The sequence below is a fragment of the Vulpes vulpes genome, chromosome 13 (assembly GCF_048418805.1).
Source record: "Vulpes vulpes isolate BD-2025 chromosome 13, VulVul3, whole genome shotgun sequence".
In the NCBI taxonomy this organism is placed as follows: domain Eukaryota; kingdom Metazoa; phylum Chordata; class Mammalia; order Carnivora; family Canidae; genus Vulpes; species Vulpes vulpes.
Window position 1 is genome coordinate 155,268,268 of NC_132792.1, and position 21,202 is coordinate 155,289,469.

The 21,202-nt window shown below is 33.3% G+C and overlaps 1 protein-coding gene across 9 annotated transcripts in view; it reads right to left on the bottom strand.

Moving 5' to 3' along the window:
* Positions 1 to 21,202, bottom strand: part of DENND1B (DENN domain containing 1B) — a 261,506-nt gene that overhangs the window by 152,366 nt on the left and 87,938 nt on the right. For 3 of the 9 annotated variants that reach the window (XM_072733423.1, XM_072733415.1, XM_072733416.1), the window contains exons 4-5: positions 7,650 to 7,699; positions 5,576 to 5,695 (exon numbers count right to left, since the gene is read on the bottom strand). The exons of the other annotated variants lie outside the window; for them this stretch is intronic. In XM_072733423.1, the coding sequence (XP_072589524.1) occupies positions 5,576 to 5,695; positions 7,650 to 7,699 (170 nt within the window). The remainder of the gene's footprint in view (positions 1 to 5,575; positions 5,696 to 7,649; positions 7,700 to 21,202) is intronic. 9 annotated transcript variants of the gene reach the window in all.

Sequence of the window (21,202 nt, forward strand, 5' to 3'; positions counted from 1 at the left end):
AAAGATTTGTAAATGTATCTAAACAAGTCATAGAAATGACAGGAGTGAAATACCAAAATTTAAGTAACAGTTAGGTGTTACAAATACAAGTCCTTTATTTTCTTGTTTAAACTTCTCTCAATCATCTAGATTTCCCTTAATAAAAATATTACTTTTGTTATCAGAAAAACATGGATAAAGACATAATTTTCTATGTATTGCTCTTGCAAGTATTTTGTCATTTTTCTAAAATTCTAGCCCTAGTAAAGACTAAACTCTAAATAGCCTTCGAATTAAGGCTAACCTCTAAAAAGCCTTAGAATTAAGGCTAAACTCTAAAAACCTTCGAATTAAGGCTGAATTCTAAGACCAGGATACTCCCACAAAACCGAATGCAAACATTACTCCAAAAGTATTGGACAGCTAGCTACCAGTTAATACTCAGAATACTAGCATAGGTGAGTCTCTCACACAACCCCTGCAAACACCACAGTCCGTAATTAACACACACACACACACACACACACACGCACACCTAGCCTTCAGATGAAGACTTCTCATTGCTCTAACAAATTCTGTGAATAGTTCAGTGGATAATTCTATCTTCCTTCTTTACCTCAGAAAATTACTAATTAAATTCTATGTTTTGGTTTTATATTGAAACTAAACAAATTTTCTTCCGTTACACCTTCAAAATACAACAGAATTAAATGAGTAGTGTTGGAAGAGAAACAAATAATAGGAAATAAATTATAGATGTAGTAGCATTTCTCCTGCCACCTCACAAACCGTTTCTGCTATGTTAAACATTTTGTGTTGAAATTATGGAAAAACACTAATCTCAGGCTCCACGATGGTGATGGGAAAGTCATTTCAGAAGCAGTATTTTTTTCTCTTCCAAAGGCCATTCTTTCACACACTGTGACTCCAAATCTCAAGAGCACAGAATGAAACGACCCTTTTCATTCTTAATTCTGCTATACCACCATGATAAACTGACTGCCTTTGAAGTGCCTGTAATAAAACACACTAATAAAATAATCTCCTATCCTGCAAACAGACTATATATTTTACCTGACAAAAGATGATCTGGTTAAATTCCCACTGAGTTTTAATGTACTATTTATAGTTCTAACATCGGAATTTTAGAACACAGAAAAACTGATTAAAATGACTCATTCATCATAAAAAAAAAAAGGATAAGTACTGAAGTGCATAAAGTAAAAAAAATGGAGATCTATTCTTCTAGTCTTTTTTATAGGTATAAACAACCCTATATTAATATGTAAATCTTTCTTATTGTTAACTACTTCTTAAAGTAAATATATTTACATACATAAATAAATTATTCTTTACAATGTAAGAACATGCCATAAATATTACCTTGTCACTTCTCATAGTTTCACAATATATCATAAACATTTCTCTGAGTTAGAGTCTGTATGAGTACATAATTTTCCATGATAAATAATATTCCATTCTGTTTGTCATTCATTCATTAATTTATTTATTCAACAAATATCTATTAAGAATTCATTATGTGCTAGGCACTATTGTAGGCACTGGGAGAATAATCTATAAGTGAAAAAAAAAACAGAACATTCTGGTAGGGGGAGGCAGGGCTGCCAGGGAAGACTGGGAAATGTACCATAACATACCTAATCAATTCCTATTGAAGGACATTTACATCCCATTATTTGCTATTATAAACCACGCCATAATAGATAACTTTGTTCACACTTTATTGCTCTCTACTGGGAATATTCCTGAGATTTAAAATTCTAGAACTATAAATAACTGAATCAATGAGTATGAGATTTTAGAAATCTGATAGATATTATTAAATTTCTATTCTAAAGGTTATATCATGGTATAGTCCCACAAACAGTACATGACGTGTCTGTTACCCCTCATGCTTATTTTGTTTAGTTTCATTTCTGCCAATCTTAATGTGTTCATTTCTTTCATCTTTAGTAAGGCTGAGCATCATTCATAGGTGTATATGCTATTTAAATTTCCTCTGTGAATATATTACTCACATGTCTTTCTTATTCTTCAGTTCTGTGTCATTAACTTGTAGCTACTTATCCTGTATCACAGCTATTAATTCTGTTACAGTGGCTATAAATATATTTCTACCAGTTCATTATTGGTATTTTCAATTTTCATATATTTGTCATCAAACAAAATCTTTCATCATGATACAGATAAAAAAGCCAATCTTTTTGGCCTCAAGATTCAGTGGTAGTAGGCATATAAAGGCACTCGTTGGGGATCCCTGGGTGGCTCAGCAGTTCAGCACCTGCCTTTGGCCCAGGGCATGATCCTGGAGTCCCAGAAATAAGTCCCACATGAGGCTTCCAGTATGGAGCCTGCTTCTTCCTCTGCCTGTGTCTCTGCCTCTCTCTCTCTCTCTATGTCTATCATGAATAAGTAAATAAAATCTTTTAAAAAATAAAAAAAAATAAAGGCACTCATGACTACAATAATTTTCATTTTTATTTATATATTTTGGGGAGGAGGGGCAGAAAGAGAGAGAATATCCCAAGCAGGCTCTATGCCTAGTGTGGAGCCTGACGTAGGGCTCAATCTCACAACTCTGAGATCATGACCAGAGCCGAAATCAGGAGTCAGTTGCTTAACCGATTGAGCCACCCAGGAACTTCTACAGTAATTTTTTAAAACCAACAATGTTTTCTTCCAGTATGTTTAAAGTTTTATCCTTCTTTTCAACAATTATAAAGTTAAATCTAAAGTGGTAGACACCTGATCTGGTTCATAGACAAACCAGGACTCAAAACACCATTATTCCCCTTAATATAGCACTTAAGAGATTTGTTAAAATTATTTTCACAAACATACATTAATTACCTATAGATAGGCATTTACCTATGATAGCTTCCTGAATAAGCATCTGAATTCCATTATATTTTCATTATCTTTCACTATTAAAACTAAATAGTCTTTAATTTACTGGCTATTCTCAACATAGTACACTGTCTTTCAGGACAAAGATTATGCTATGCCATTAAAATCATGAGATGGCAACTTTTGAAAATTTCCCAGGAAAAAATAAGCTGGAGAAGAGAATTTTCTCATTTTAAGACTCTCCTCTGTTTTTTTCATAAAGCTTTGCTAACTATTTCTTAATCTATCAGAAAGCACTATCACATGACAAAAATAAACAAATATAAAAACAACCTTCTTTAAAAAAATATAAAACAACCAATAATGCATACTGTGAAAGGTTTCCTTATTGGCATATATGATTTTATTTTTTTATTACATTTATATAGTAAAGCCTTATTTCCTGTAGTAAAACTGTTCCAAATTCAAAGAGTACTAAGACACTCAGGCGTTCTTCCACATAAACAAGTTTGATAGCAATAACTTGATTACTGTAACTGTTTTAGAATCTTTCCTACAAATTAATGACCCTGGTTGAAGATATGAATACTGTATCAATCTTTCAGGAATTTAAAAAATAGCTTTAGTTCATGTTTGTGCAAATATTTTGAAATAATGTAGGCTTTCCTAAATTTTAACAGAAATTTCTAAGAATGTTTATTCTATAAGCCCATTTTATAGGGACTATTCTGAACATTTAGTACCCATTTGCTAATTTTTTAAAGATTTTATTTATTTATTTATTTGAGAGAGAGAGAGAGAGAGAAAGCATGTGCATGCACATGCAGGGGCAGAAGGGGAGGGAGGGGGGAGAATCTTAAGCAGCCTTCACACTGAGTGAGGAACCCAACATAGGGCTACATCTCACAACCCATGAGATCACAACCTGAGCCGAAATCAAGAGTCAGACACTTAAGTGACTGAGCTACCTGGGCACCCCACTATTTGCTAATTATCAACAGGTTCAGTATATTCAAAATATTTTAAGAATTCAAAACAAAGACAAAAGTTCATTCTCTTTAATTATGAATATCAGGAACTCATTTTAGAGGCCGCGAGGTAAAGTTGTAAAATGCAGGTTCAAATATTACAGAAAACTGATGTCTATAACTTATCCTCAAATGGGTCAGTAAAAACAACAATAAGAGAAAGATAAAGACTTTGCATGTATGTGTTTGTGCACGGAGGGGGAAGGAGAGGAAGGAGAAAGGCATGTTAACAATTGTCAATCTAGGGGATATATACACAAGAGTTCACTGCAGTACTCTTAAATTTTGGGGGTAAACTTGACTTTTTTAATGAAAAGATTTAAAAATTCATAGAGAAAAAGTAGAAAGCACCAACAGCTTTGGTCTTTCTGTTAGGACAAACATGCCTTGGGCAGAGTGGTAAGGTTCTACTCCCCTTTAAAGTGTAGCTTTTGAACCTTCAGCATTAAACACAACAATAAAAGGAACCCTCCTCCCCATTTTCCATCCTGTCACCTCTACTCTCACTACACAACCAACTGGCTTCATATTATAAGAATCAGCCTATAGTTTGAAGCATAATACTCTCCCAGATAAAATCTAAGTTTTAAATTCAGTTATTATCCAAATGAAAGAGTTGCTGCCTAAAGAAAGAATGAAGGAACATCCACATTCTAAGGTAAGCATTTACTTTCAAATAAAAATTGAAAAATTTTCCAGCTAACAAACGTTCCGGGTAAATTTATAACCTCAACCTCAACAAACGATATGAATGTAGCTAAACAGCAAATGAATAATTTCATATCAGAGTTTTCTCTGTAATATTTTAATTATTATATTAAATGTTACTTCTTCTCCTACAAACACTTCTGTATACAGAAGCTAGCCTGACCAATATCTATATTATCATCATGGTGTAGATCCTATTTTTATGGAAGAGATTTAGATTTCTGATTCATCAAGACATCATAAAGGGAAGCTAACTTTTTAGAGTCCTTCCTTGTCAACAGCCAGCATCTCAAGGCAAATGATGTAAGTGATTGAAGCAGGGCAGGTAGGACTTATGGCAAACTAGTAAATTCATGACACAGCTAAAAACCTGCTGCTTAGTTCTGGCATACTGCTGCTACCAAGAAGTGCAAGACCACAATTAGCAAATATTCCCATTTAGCAAAAGAAATTAGAAATTTGAATTTTATGCAAGACTTCACTAAAATTATAAAGTTGGAAACCTCTTTAAATTTTTTTTAAATACCATACGGCCAAATAAAACATATCCAAACATTTTTTTGCCCAGAATCATCAGTTTACAACTTTGCTTTAAAGCAGTAATTCACTTTCAAAAATCCAAATTCTGGCTCAGTGATAAAAAAGAGCATGTATTAATTTAATTGATTTTTTTGCATCCTGTTCAATAGATGAAACATATATATTATTTGGACTCACATCTTAATATTTAATTTTTCAAAAATAAACCCACAAAAACTAATCTTAAAAGAGCCATTCTTTCAAGAAAAATTTTACTGTTACTGGTAAATCTTTAAATCTAATTGATGCTATATATAGAAAATAAAGTTATTTTTCAATTTACTTGGATCTAGAGAAAACAAACTAAGAATATTATATGCATATTGTAAGCATCCAAAGCATAACAAAGTAGAAAAGAAAGGCACCATTAATGTATTAATGCATCTAATTTTCTTTTCACTACAAATACTTACCTAAGAATGCACAAGCAAATTTTGCCTCCTGATGTGAGTCTGCAGAATCCAAATCTCTGTTTACTTTCAATGTCTGTCAGTACAAAGGTAAAATGCTGTCCGACTTGATTTTGAGATACTCTAAAATACAGCAATATTATAAAACTTTAATGTGCTTTTTAAATGAGAATTTTCTTAAAGAAAAACAAAGCAAGACTTTATTTACATGCGTCATTGGTTTCACCTTCCCAATCCATTGGTTCTCAAATCTAGAACTAAGTTCTAAAACTAAAATGAGTGTGAAATGTGTAAACTAAGTCATGAGTCAAATATCACAGTAAGTTGTAACTCCCTCCAGGCTGAGCAATTAGGCGTATACTAACCCGTTAATGGAGAATCATAACGTACTTCACTGTAAGTTTGCACATGCCTAAAAGTACTTCTAAAATATTTCATAAATCTGAAAATACTATTAGCGAGACTGTAGAAGTGAGAAGCAAGACATGATGACTGATTCTGTTCAACTCCAGTCTCTCTCATTGTGATTATTTTAAGACTGCTTAGACAGCAAATCAGGCTGCTTTAGCATCCAATGGCAGCCACCAGCACCTCTGTTTAATTGTTGCTTCTGGTGACATTCTCACCCAGTAGAGTACCATAAAAATTACTATTAGCATTTTTTAGCATTCTCTTCTAGAGCTGCCTATATACTAAACACAGATTTCCAAGTACAAAATAAGAATACAGGCTCCACGGAAAAGCTTACTACAAAGAACTTTAGCTAATTGTTGACCTAGGTATCACAGTATCATGGTAGGAATCACACCACAGTGTAAGGTGCGCTATAAATCATTATACTGGATCTTTATCACCATTTAAAATACATAAAGACATTTCTTGTTACTATCATCTTGCCATTAGACAACCATAACTGAACATCTGCTTCCTGGTCTCAAGATAAAATACCCATGGCACCTAAAATTTGGTTCTAAAATAGGCACCAGAATTATGTAATTCCTTTACTACCACTGTGCCAACACTACCAACTATTTCCAACTGTCAGGAAATAGTGCATTTCAAATGCTGAATATTTAACAAACACATTTAAATGGATAGTTTTGAAAAATTTTTTGCAAACTTCAAGAACAACCTCTAGTTCCTGATGTGCCCTCTAGAGCCTGATGTTCACAATATATTTTCCAAGGCTTTTCTTCCTGTATTTTATCTTCGCTATTAAATTGAAAATTCTACCTTTAACAAGCACAACTGATGCTCTAGAAAGGAGGTATAAAAAGGGGTATCATTCATCAGCAATACTTACTAGTATCAATTAGCCCATCATTCAGAGGGCATTATCTTTAACATTGTAAAATTTCAGATTTTTACTAATCTTTACTTAAGCCAAATATTTTCCAAAAATAAATTTTCTTTTAAAACCCTTCATACCATACTCTTAAAAAAACTGATAATAGGGTGTGAAAATCACATGAAAAACAATAAATGATCTGTTTTTATGCTTAAAGGCCTATATATTCTGTGAAACTCCAACTACACACAGGTAATACTCTATTCATTCAGTATTTGTTCAGTAAAATACAAACATAATGAGATTTTCAAAACTGCTGGGAGGATTTCCCTGCAGCCTTCCATAATATTACACTATTTCTATACAGCTATTCTTGGGAGACAACTACCCATGAGTTTTACAATATCACACAGATGGTCTTTTCAATTAGGGTGAAGTGAGATAGAAACCAGGATATATACATCTGATTTTAAAAGACACAATACAAAGGCTCCGATTAGTAATATTTTTTTTCTGCAGGTGCTTACAATATGTACCTGAAGAACAAAAGGAAGAAATGGAACCTTAGGACTTCTCCTAACTGGCCACAGTGGAAAAAACAAAGGATACAATGATGTAAGAAGGCTTTTTCCTTCCAAATATTATTTAATTTTGAACCTCCAGTCCTTTTGTTGTTATTGTTAGAAGCAGAGAAGAGAATGTACATTCCTTTTTATTAAAAAACACAGGAGACAATTTTAAAATGCTAAGATGAGCTGAAGTTACTGTGAATGATGGCTGATACAGTACCTTTCAATGTCAAAGGGGAAACAGAACTTGGGCACACTCTGTAGTACTTCCTGCAAATGCAAATTAAAAAAAAAAAAGCTTTAGAATATTTTTTAAAATGCAGTTAAAACTTTTTTTTGAGACCTTTTCTAGGGGGAGAAAAAAGTTTGTTTTTTGTTTTTTCTTAAGAAAAATAGCACAGGTTCCTAGACTAAAATAATTGATTATTAAAAAGGAATTAAGTTGGTGCTTTGGCAGATTGCACTGACAATGCCACGGAAGCCCCAGGAGGGAAAGGCCTGGCCTGAAGGGTATTAACACCCTTCACATCCCCGCTGGGATTCCCTTCAACAAGGCCATATGGATTTTACAAGAAGCACCGCACCATATGGGTAAGCTACGTCTGCTGCTACTTGTACCGCAGACTAGCCACAGGGACTTCTGACAGATCCTGGCTCAAAAATATAAATGTTGTTTCAATTAAAATGCAGGCAGAGAAAAGGGAATGAAGTTGGCAGCAGCATGAATTACTGAGAGGTATAACAACTCTACATGTCCCATAGTAAAACGGTTAAGAAAAAAATGACTTTCTATAGCTAAAGAAACATTTTTGTATGTTTCAACTTTAGGTAAATTCAACAACAGTAACACTAAGTTTATCTCAAATAACATGTCTCTAAAAAAATGTGTATCTAAAAATATGCCTTTAAACGTAAAACAATATAGCTTCTATTCTATTCCGTGCACTTTCGTTTATGAATTGCTTAATATGAAAATTATGTTTTAATTAAACATAGAAAATAACCTGCAGTGATTTTATAGCCATTATAAAATAATTTTAAAAGCTTTTAGAAATCATACATGTTATAATCATAACAAAATATAAATAACTGTCAGATACTTGGCAAAAAATACAAAAATATTTATTTTGTTATATATGAAAACATTAACTCTGATTCTAAAAGTTAAGTTTTAGAATTGAAGATAATATCATATTATAAGTTCAAAACCAGGTAATTTTACAAGACAAAGCAGAGATTTATGAGAATGTTTCCTATTAAAAAGAAAAAAGAGCAAATATCTTAATGCTGTAGTCACCCCCCACCAAAAAATACTACCTCTTTACCAATAAAACTTACATCCAGAGAAATCATTTATACCTGCATATTTAAGCCTTCTACAGAATCATGGTATTGAGTGTTTTAACATAAAATTTATCATATGCTTTTTTACTGCAATAAGGTATTAACTAATAATAAAACATTGTAAAATTCCAAAGCTAATACCTAAGAAAGCTTCAAGACCTTAAAACACTGAAGCAGAAAGAAAAGCAGCATGTAAAAAAAGCAATCCTTCTATCTTTAAAGCAGAGTACCCTGGTTTGCTTATGAACACGTAACTGAACACTGAAAACAGTTCACTACAAATAAGAACAGTTCATCTGTCCATTGCTAATCCTTATCTTGTGTTACAAAATGTGAAGCTATTTACCATATTTACGACACATATGAACACTATTTCAATACCCCCCTGCAAAGTTGTTCATATAATTTTTGTAACAATAGATATATATTCAAACCTCATTGCCTATTTCTAAATATACCCAAATTAGTAATATATTTCACAGCAATTTTAAGACTCAAATTAAGAAGAATGTTTCCCCAGTTAGTTGCTCAATCTTTCACACCCTCCCCCTCCCTTCTTCCACAAGCAACACACATGCACACACTTCTGCAAAACAGCCTCAGCTCGCTTCCCAACTGGCAGAAGCATCCCTCAGGGGACAAGTCTTTAAACCTCCGCACTCTTTAAAATTCAACCAGCCAGCAGGTCTATAGACTAGTGTATAAACAGTATAGACAAAAAAATCCTCTCTCAGCTTATGTCAGTGACAAAGCAGCTCAGCAGTTGACTGTTTCTCCCCTGACAGTATAAGCTGGGTTTACACAGATCAATAGCTGAAAGTCCTACCTAGCTCCCAGGGCTCGGTTTTCTTCCTTAATTACAGGTGCTATTCAAACTGAAGTTAAAAAAGAAAAGAGAAAGAGAGAGGTTGAAGGGAGAATAAGATACATGCAAATAGTTGTTGGGTTTTTTTTTTTATTCTTTTAGCAATAATGTTAATTGAAAATGTACTTTTATATGTATTGGAATTGTCCATAAAGTCTGACGTTTCCATCATAAAGTGTTTTTGGTATCATACACACATGCACAGTAGATTAGGATCCACAGATTATGTGAAAAATTTAAGATAAAACTCTTCAAAAGTTATGTTTCTCTGTTTACTTCAGGCTTTTGTTTCCAGGAAATACTTAATTTCCTCAGCCAAGAAAAGTTATTTGAAATTTCCAAACCATCTTAATTCTCTAAAATATTTTATGTTTATACAAAAAAAATACATTGATGAAAATGTCAAATGTTAAAAATAGTAATGACAAAAAGAATGAAATAGAATATACGTCAATAGCAAAATACAAAGGGCATGATACACATATATCTATATACATATACTCTAAAAACAACACATCTACCTTCATATGAATGACTAGAAATAAGGACTGGTGAAAATCTATATGTTAGGGTGTGGGTTTTTTTGGTACCATATCCCAGATCTGTATTAATAAGCTTTATGGTCAAATTGAGCTCATAAAAGAGAGCAAACTGCCAGTGTTAGAAGGGTTTATTAACTCTTTATCCCATGAGGCTACTGTTCAGCATTATAAATTGATCAAATAAAAGGGAAAAAAGCATTTAGAATCTACTTTCTGAAAAAACTAAAATATACAGAATTTACCTCCTAATTAAAGCTCAACAACTACAAAGGTCTTAGAATTTCTTGGAGAAAAATCTAAAATGAAATGAGACATGTCATTATTGACACCAGTAACTGTTTTTTTCCCTCTGTCTCAACTACTTCTTCCCCTACCCTATATTGAAACACTAATGTTCTCTAAGGTTCCATATACTCCTCTCTTCCATGCCAATAAAGTGTATCTGTCTGCCCTAGGTGATTTTGTTTACATTCACAGTTTCAGTTACAGCTACCAAATCTTAGTCTTATAGTTATTTCTGACCCCAGAATATATATCTAACTACTCTCCAGTATCATGTTCCCTGACACCTCAAATTCAGAACTGAAATATTTTAGTTGTAGCCCTTATCACCTAGAAGAGCAGCACCATCTACCCAGTTCCCCAAACCAAAACATGATGTTTGCCTCAACTCCTCCCTTTTCCTAACTCCCATATAAAATCACTCATCAAGTCCTCTTAATTTAACTTCATTAACTATCTCATTCCAGAAGTTCTCAATGGGAAGGCAGTAAGAACTACAAGGAGGATAAGAAGGTGTAAGAATCACCAGGGAGGGCTTCCCAAGATACATTTGATTGCCTACACTACAGACGCTTAAGGGTCTTGATTCCATTTGAATACCATCCGTAATTAAGGAGTAAGACTAACTGTATCAGTTAAGGGTGCCTAATATATAAGGAATAGTTACTCTCTCATTGCAAGAAGTGACAGGATTTGTTCAGGGACTGATTAATATCCTCTTTGAGGACTCCAGAATCTTCTGTCCTTTCCACTTTGCTATCCTGCGTTTGTTTATTTCTCCTCAGCTACTTTACTTCGTGGTCACAAAATAAGCTGCCAGAGTTCAGCACACCGCATGAAGACACAGCAGTGTCCAGTGAAAGAAGGATTTCTTTCTGTTACTTCTTTTTATCAGTGAGGAAACCTTTCCCAGAAGTGCCCCTCCCCACTCCTGGCTGACTTTCCCATTATGTTTAATTAGCCAGAAGGTCACAGCCACTTCTAAACTAATCACTGGCAAGGGAAATGGTTATCAAGGCTTACTTAGCCAGCTTTACACTACTTATAGGAAAAGTCAAAATTCAACCTATTCATTTTCTGCTAACCATGACACATGTAATTTTATATAAAGAAGCTGACCATATTTTCTTAAGATTCCTCACAATAATTTTAATCATATAATTAAATTTATACTAAAGTTCTCAGGAAAAATGTAACACAATATAAGAATATCCATATTTTATTCATTTCAGTAACACTTTCAGAACCATTTTGTAGCAACAAGGGGATTGTCAATTCTAATCTAATTCTAACAAAGGCCATCAATTTCTAAAAAGGTGGCTACTTAATTTTGAATACTGTCTCACAAATAAGTGAAAATTAATTAATACTATAAATTCAACCTATTTGTGCTTTATACGGAGGAATCAACTTTTTTTTCTCAAAGAACATGCACTAAGCTGCTTGGTCACAAGCCGGCTGCATGGTGCAGAACGGAGATTCCTACACTGCACACTAAGATGTTTCAGGCACCACAGCAAACTCACAGGGGCACTGCAAGATGCTTTAAAATTTCAAGGGAAATACAACTATACTAATAGGGTGATTAAATCAGATGTCATTTTATTGAAAGGTAGGATTATATTAATCTGGTAAGTTACACGTCTAGCATCTTTAGACATCATCATCTCATTTTTTTTAAATAAGATTTTTTTTAAAAAAAATTTAGAGCATGTATTTTAAACTTAAAGCCAAGAATAGCTGTCAGAATAATGGAGCCGGCTGCGGAATGTTTCTCTGGATATTTATTTTTATGTATTATTTCAATTAGAAATAAATTTCTCTTTCATCATTACTCCTTAAATTAGGGAAAGTACTATAAGTAAGAAATCATTCTGCCAGTAAAACTACTTAGACTGTGAACTCTGATCAAATTATTCTTCACTTTCAAAAATTAAAAAAGGAATTTTTATTGTTGAAAGATTTAAATAACTGCCGAGAAGCAAATATATTCTGCTATAAAGAGAACTGTGCTGTTTGAAACATAAATTTCAAGGATTTTGGTTCTTTGTATTAGTTTCAGAAGGATGAGGAGACCTCTGTAGTCTACAGTCACTTTCCTGGAACCCTCTGCCAATGACAAAGCCTAGATTTGAAGCTGGGCAGAGTGACGGGCAGATAGGTGGTTTGCTTGGTCAATAAAAGGTGTAATAGATTTTCCTCATTAATTTAAGAGAAATGTGCAAAAGCCAAAAAAACGAAATTAAACATATATATGCAAATAGGTTTCCAAAGTTTCTTTGTCAAAAATTCTACTAAAAACTGCCTTCAAACTTTTATACCTAGGTTAACTTTAACTTTTCATCAAGGATTTGAATAACAATTATCCAACTCTATCTAAGAAAAAGCCATTTAGGAAGACTCTCTTTGTTTTCTAATAACCATATAACCTCCTACCCTTTTCAGACCAATACCTCTTTGCTTCATTCACCTTATTGTAACTAATAACATTTTCTAGATCGAAGGAAATACATAGTAAAATAGAATATTGCCTATAAAATGTATTTTCATTTACCGATACTAAAGTATTTAAAACTGAATGTCAATCATTTAAATCAAGATAAGCATAATTAAGTAGGAAAATACTTCAATTCTTAGAAAAAAAACAAAAACAAAAAAACAAGTTTTACCTTAGTCAACTACCATGACTTTCACCCCACAGCTGGATGTTGTGCAGGATAAAGGAAATATGATTCTTGATATTCAGAACTAGGGAGACTTAAGACTAGATTGTTACAAAATAGATGCATGCATATACATACACTGGCACACACATATTAGATGGAAACTCCCAGTGGTCAAGTGCACAATGCTCCAGAGTCAAGCAGTTAATATTCAAATTCTGGTTCTGCAAGATATTAACTATGTGCTCTATTTACCTCCTCTAGAAAATGGGCAAAAGTTATCTATCTTGTAGGACTGTGGATGGGGGGGAGGGGAATTTATAGGAGGATTATGTGAGAAATCCACATAAATTATTAGACACTGTCAGGCATATAAAAACCTCCTAACAACTGTTAGCTCTTTTATTAATTAGTTTCTTGTTTAAGAATTCTCAAACATCATATGAATTCCAATGAAGATACTTATTTACACAACAAATATTTACTGAATAACTAAAACATTAAAGGTCCTGGGTTCAATGGCCTATGCCAAAACATTAGCATACTGAGACATAAAATGATGAAAAGTATTATACTGAATAATTTATCTGTCTCCTATGAAGATTTTTCATGTATTTAATATAGGTGCATATGGATATAGATATACATGTAGATATAGATTTGAATGTATCCTATTTCTATTTAATCAAACACAATACAAGCAGATTCTATTAATCCTGTAAGTCATATTATATGCATATCTCACGATTTCAATAGGTATAGGACTTACTTTGGGCTGTGATATTTGCTACTTATTTTAAATTAAAACTATCTTCTCATGAATAAATAAAATCTAAAAAAAAATGGGGATCCCCCAAGTGGCTCAGAGGTTTGGTGCCTGCCTTCAGACCAGGGGGTGATCCTGGAGTCCCAGGATTGAGTCCCACATCAGGTTTCCTGCAGAGAGCCTGCTTCTCCTCTATGTTTCTGCCTCTCTCTCTCTCTCTTTTTCTCTCTGTCTCATAAATAAATAAATAAAATCTAAAAAAAATAAACAAATAAATCAACTATCAAAAAATCTTGCCAACAGTCATTTTTAATTTAAGGAGGATTTATTAATAAAATTCCTTTTCCATGTACTTATTTATCAATCCACGTAATGCAGATTGATTACCAATTCTAAATAAGGTACTAACCAGGAATAAAACTATCTCTTGCTTTCTTCTATAGCCTCAAATTAAGCCTTTCCCTTCAACTGCACTGGCAAAGATATTATTCAAGGTATGCTTAGAAAACATATCCTCTCTTTCTCTCACTGCCCTGTAATAGTGTTATCTCTCTTTGTTCTTTGTTAATCTTTAATTTATATTTTTCCTCATTCTGTAGGCTGCCAGACTCTTGATTCATATTTTTCTGTTATTCTTCATATCTAGGCCATGTGCAGATAATCCTTCTGTCGTGATATTCATGACATATTCTCCATTCATTGTGTAGGTCACACATTAGAGAACAGATTTTTGTATTACAAATGACAAACAGAGATATGGTATGTTCCTGAGCAGTAAATTATAATTATCCTTTTTTTCTGGTCCTGCCTTGAACCTAGTTCAGAACTATGCTTGAACTGCTAATTTTCCCCAGATAGCGAATCTTGTGACACGCCAGATGGGAATCTTGTCATTTGTCTGAAGCTTTAAGAAAGAATAGAATATTAGTTTTAAAGCATAAATCAGGGACTATACACTTTAAGATATTGGGGGAAAACATACCGTTAGATGGGTATATATTCTGGGAGCAATGGTATATTTATTTCTCTATGCCTTGAAAGTCCTTGGAGTCTACAAATCATCTAGCAGAAATACAAATTATAGTATATTCTAAAAGTTTGGAAAAACCATAGTTGATTGTCTATTTAGCTATTTGGAGACTTTGGAAAAATTAAATTATAATTACACAATTATAAAATACAAACTGTTCTATGAAGACCACTTACTTAAAATGGTATAAAGTCTAACCAGTACTCATACACTGACAAACTCAATGTGAATTTAATTTTTATCAATTATCAATATTGTTATATATTTTTATCAACTATCAATATTGTTATATATGTTCATTTACCAAATATTTAATGTGTAAATAGCAGCCACAGACAATCACACTGCAATGTAGTAAGAGTACTAGAAGGAAAAGTGAAGAATACCAGGAAGTCTAGAAGACAGATGTGTAAAGCAAATTTAGAAGTGGTGCTTCTGGAAAAGTGTGGAAGTCCCAAGGGAAGAAATCCTACCTAAGTAGAGAAATGAAGGGAGAATGAGAAATTGGCCAGGCCATTGAATGAGAAGAGGGAAGTAGAGAAGATATAAGAATAGTCTTCCCTCATAGGAAAGAAAATGGACAAAAGTCTGGAAATGAGAAAGAACAAGTATAAAGTTTAGAAAAATGATAAGAGAATGTAGTTTGAAAAATAATCAAGGGGCTGAATACATAAGGTCTTTAAGCTAACTAAGAAGTCTGGACTTGATGCAAAGAGTAGGGAAATCATTCTTCTTGGTTTGCCTACAGCACTTCACATTTATCTTTTAAGAAATTTATCAATAGCATCCCCTTTTACTCTCAAACTTATCCAAGTTATAATTTATTGCAACAGAAATGAGAGCAGTGAAAGCCTGGGGCTGTTGGGTGGCATAAGGGACACAGTGAGTAACCAGAAAGCAGCAAGAAGGGACTTCCTGCAGTGGGAAAAAAAAAAAAAAAAAGTCTGTATCTTTAAAGGAATGTGGGTTACATGGGTGTATGCCTCTGTCAAAACTCATTTCATTGCACATATGAGACCTGCATTGTACCATATATAAATTATTGGTCAAAAAAAAACCCTGATAAATAAGTATTTCAGTTGGACAATAAATCATGGTTCACCCTATCTAAGAGAAATAGGGAAGCTTTGAAGAGCTGAAAGCAAAGAAGGGACCTGACTGGGCTTGAATTTTAGAGAGATCATTCTGGCTACGCCATGTAGAATAAATTTTAAAAGGACAAGACTGAAGACTAGGAAATCAAAAAGCTTCTGCAATAATCAAGGTGAGTGGTGGTAGCCTGAAGTAAAACAGTAACATCAAGAAGGCAGAGAAGGGCACAAAATTAAGATATATGTATGGAAGTAAAGATGAGACATCAGGAAGTAGCTGGATAAACTGGTGCTCTAGGAAGAAAACTGAGCCTAGATAAAGAAAGGGAATGGCACTGAGGAAAACATGGAGAAGAGCTATGACTGTTTTATTCTCCAACATTAGGAAAGTTCAATATTATTCTTCATATTTTTATATTCCCCTCAACAAATATTCCATTATAACATCCCTAGGTTATAAAAACAATGAATTTTCTCATACGATGATGAAAACATATGTCTTTGTTTTCTTAATGATTTGTTTCAAGATACAGGTTATTGGGTGTTCAACCACTTCTAACATTATAATCAACAGATGTCATTCATCAGCAACCCGGGATCAATGAAAGTAGTAGAAAATCAAAAAGTCTTAGTGGTTACAATTAGCAGGATCAATGGAAGCAAATGAATGTCTAAAATCTTTGGGACTTATTCAACTTTGGAGTTCCTCTCATGCCTAACCAGTGCCTGGAACATCACTCATGCTTTGAAAAAAAAAAATTGTTGAACTCATGTTAAATTACACTGTTTTAGCATACATAATCAGAATAAACTTGCCTTCGTAGACAGTTCAAGGAAATGGGACTTAACAGTCTACATGTTTTCTTATTTCTTATTTATTTTCCTAAGTAAATATATAATAAAATAATTGCTGGGGCACCTGAGTGGCTGAGTTGGTTAAGCATCTGACTCTTCATCTCAGCTTAAGTCTTGATCTCAGCTCAGGTCTTGATCTCAGGGTTGTGAGTTCAAGCCCCACATTGGGCTTTAACATTAATTGATAATAATAATAATGTAATAATTAATAATAGCTTACTCTATGCCAGGTTCTGACCTAAGCCCTTTACATCTACTACCTCATTTAATCCTTATAATTTGTTTTGTTTTTTATATGTGGTGGGGGGGGGGGGAAGAAGTCAGAGAGACACAGTAACTTGTCCAAAGTCACACAGCTAGCAAATGTTAGAGTCAGGCCATGAACTCATAGGCTAAGGCTTCTAACCATTATTCTCCATTCTATGTATCTTTTTTCCACTTTGTTTTCATGAAGGTTCCAACATATAATCAGCAGATGCCTAAAGCTGATGCCCACTTAGTCTCTACATGGTGGCTATTTCCCATAATAAAAGAGCTAAAATTATACAATTAATATTTCAAAACCAAAGTTCAACCGGTGTATGAAAAAACAATAAAAGAGGCCAGGACATGGAGGAATCATGAGGAGAAAAGTGAGATAATAAGTAATTACAAACTGAGTCTTACCTGCCCTAGGTTGTTCTATTCCCTCAAAATTAACTTCTGAGGCAAAAAAAAAAAAAAAATGCTGCTTATGCCTATGCTTATTACTATTGAGAAATTTAGATTTACAGTAAAAGTATATTTCTAACTCCTTTCAAATAACAGACTTATAAAGAAGGGCTTAAGTTGATTCTCACAGAGGAATAAAATACCAAGTAAATTTGAAGCATATTATTTAAAATCTGAAAAAAAAATGTGTCACATAACAGAACAAGGACCATACCAGAATAAGTAAATAATATTAGAGTAACAAAAGCAAGATGACGTTAAACAAGGTTAATAATAACAGAGGGAGTTAGGGTTGAGAGAGTATGTATTTATCTTAGGCTCAAAAATGAAAGCTCTCTATATATGGTGGTCAGATGGACAAGCAAAACTGTAACTCAGATACTGAACACCCTCAGGTTAGTTACACCTTTAGCCATTCTATTAGTTTGCTAGATTTTTTATCCCTTTCAATCTAAAGCAAGAGCTAAGTTCTTAGTAATGAATATAAAACCTTATTCAGATACAGTCAACAGGCAGGACTCCTAGAACTCTGAATTTATACGTGTATTTTTTAGGTTATCTTAAATTACCCAAGATTTTTCTTTTATAAAAAATGTACACGCCCATAATTTTTAATATGTCAAACTACAATTAAACTTGAAGTCATAGTGGTTTTTTTTAATGAATATTTCTTGAAATTCTAAATAGAAATACTGTGAGCTATTATTTTGCAAACTTACTCTACCGCACCCATTATAGAATATCCACCTCTTAGAATAAAAATTTAGTTCACACTCCCTGCTGACGTAATCTTTGGCCTCTTGGTGAGATTATAAGTAAAGGTGCCAATTTTGGTTTTAGTTCTTGTAATGCAGAAAAGTCCTTCTATGAGAAATTGAACTGTGAACACTGGTTCTTTTCACACACAGAAAGCCACCAAACAGGCCTCACCAAATAGCAATGAGTTTTGATCACTCCTAGTCTAGTCCACTTTGGCATAAATGACCTTAAAGAGAAAACACAATTTCCTGAATATCTTGTAAAGGATTTCGCTCAATAAACCAAAAACTACACATAGCCATTTGATAAACTTTCTCAGTTAAGGAGTAATAATTCTCTTGAATAAATTATACCTTCTACTATTCCTTACAACATGCTATTGTGTTGGAATATACAGAGACAAGAATAACTATACAAACAGGAGTGGCTTATCTATAAAAGTAGACTAAAATCAATTCTGCAAAGTTAGAGGTCAACCTTGGTCAGCTAAAAAGTAGACATAAAATAGTTCTCTTTCACTGAAAATGTTCTTGAAAGTATGATGTAAATCCAGCAGGCCTCCATCACTTCTTGTTGTTGATTTTTCTCAGCCTGGTGCCACCAGTGATCTCTAATTTCTTTATCTAATAGCCTTTTTTCCAGTCTTTATCATATTTGACTTTTCTACAATGTGTCTTGTTTCATTTATTCATATAATATGCATTTATTCAGTATCTACCATGCATGAGACACTTGGGATTAGAAGATGAAAGTGATTCTCCCCTTGATCTGAGGAAGGTCAGGTTTCTCCCTAACAACCCCAGCTTACAAGTATCTTCCTCAGCTGTCTGTGTCCACTTTATCTAGCTCTCCTCCCATCTTTGTTATTCCTTTTTGGGCTGATTCATGACTTCTTCTGCACAAGCCTTCTCCATTTGGGGGTGCCAGGGTTCCATCTTCAGCCCTCACTTCTCCATGGGGAATCCAATCTCACTGTTAAACATAGTAGATGAAAATCTGGGCACTCTAGCAAGAAATAAGAGGTTCAGAACCCAGGTCAGCTACTTAATAGCTGTGTGAAACTATGTCAACATCCTCTCGGAAACTCTGGTCAGAGGTTTCCTACTACTTAGAAGACATCCCTACCAGAATACTTGGCATACCCAAAATCAAAAACATAATTTTTCCTTCAAAATATGTTGCTCTCCCTAATGCCTTATTTCTCTGCTGTCATGCTAACTTTCTCCCAAACTTTTTCCAAACTTTAGAATCAGGCAACAATTTTTCTTTCACTATACACAAGCACATCAAAAACTAGTTAAAACCACATGGACCTCATGTCTGCATTCACCAAAACGACCACTAGACTGCATTGTTGTCTTTTCTGGTCAAATAGGCTGGTGGTAAAGAAATGTGTTACCACTTAATACCAGCTTACCAAAATAAGATGTGATGTTACCACTTGTCTAGAAAAAAGTACATGTGAATAAACACGTAACTATGTATTCAAATAATAATTGATAGAATAAGCACTAGTATTTTAAATATAACATTTACTATCAATTAGTTAAAATATTTTATTTTTAACAATCAAGTTAATTTTTGAAATTAGATCAATTTAAAGGCCAATCAAGTGCTGTGTACCACTTGAAACATTTCTATGAAACATCATACCTAACATTATGTCTTTAAGATTTAAAAAGTCTAACATATGCAAAGTCTATTAAAATGCACATAACTTATCTTACCCAAAGTGAAAATATATCTATAAGTAGTACTATTCATCTGGCCTCTTTTAGCTCTCCCTTAACATACAAATGCATTCCTTTTCTCCAAAACATAGCAGCTGGGAATGAAAGGAAAGATTTCAAATGATCATTTTCACATCATATTCCATCATCTTTTCATCAGTTTTTCCTAGCTTTTCTTTGAGCCCATTCTTATACAAGAGGTCTCTTTTTAGATCAATCCATATTTCCATAATCCACACTGCTGTTTCCTCCTCTTCTCCCCAGGGTGGACTAACCCCCACATCCAGAACTATGGCTTACAACTGTCATTAAGCCTTATAACAATAACAAGATAACAAAAGAACGGGTGGGGATGAGGCTAGCTCATACCATATGTTGATCAAGTTCAACACTTTCAGCTAATAGAGAATATTTTTTACACTTCAAAAATTTAATAGTAAAATGTTCTTTATATCTACTTATTCTCCACAATTGCATTTTTAGGCTTAAATTTTAAACACTAGTAAACAATCTGGCAGTATTACTTTAAAAGAGCTTATCTATTCATAATATACTGAAATAGGAAGGAAAAATAGAAATAACCAAACAAAAAGGTAAGGTGGCAACTTATGGTTAGTTACGGATTCTTGCAACCTACAAGGCTCACTCAACTTATACCAATTCCCAAAAAATTCCTCTCAAAGCTACTATTTAAAGCAGTATACAGTTATAATTAGCTAGACTACTTCAAAAATAACATATGCCATGTGAATACTGACTTTATATTAATTTTAAAGAATTTTCATTTTTCCACCAAGTATCATCTGAAAATATGACTTCTGTTTCCATCTTTTGTGTCATAGTTAACTAATCTTAACTTCTTTTTCAACTAAAAATAAAGAAAATTTGAAATGTAACCTTTTGAACTGGCAGACTTTCATGTTTCTATTTAATATTTAAATATTAAATACTTTTTTCTTCTCCTGACTTTGGAGGAATTACTTCTGATTCACCGGCCTGTTATGCTACCTTGAAAAAAATTATTTTTCAAATGTTTCCTTTCAAAGATTTAAAACCCTTTATAGAACTAATTCTAAATTTGCTTTTGTCAAATAAAAAAAATTTTCTTGTGAAACCACATTTATCTTTTTCAATC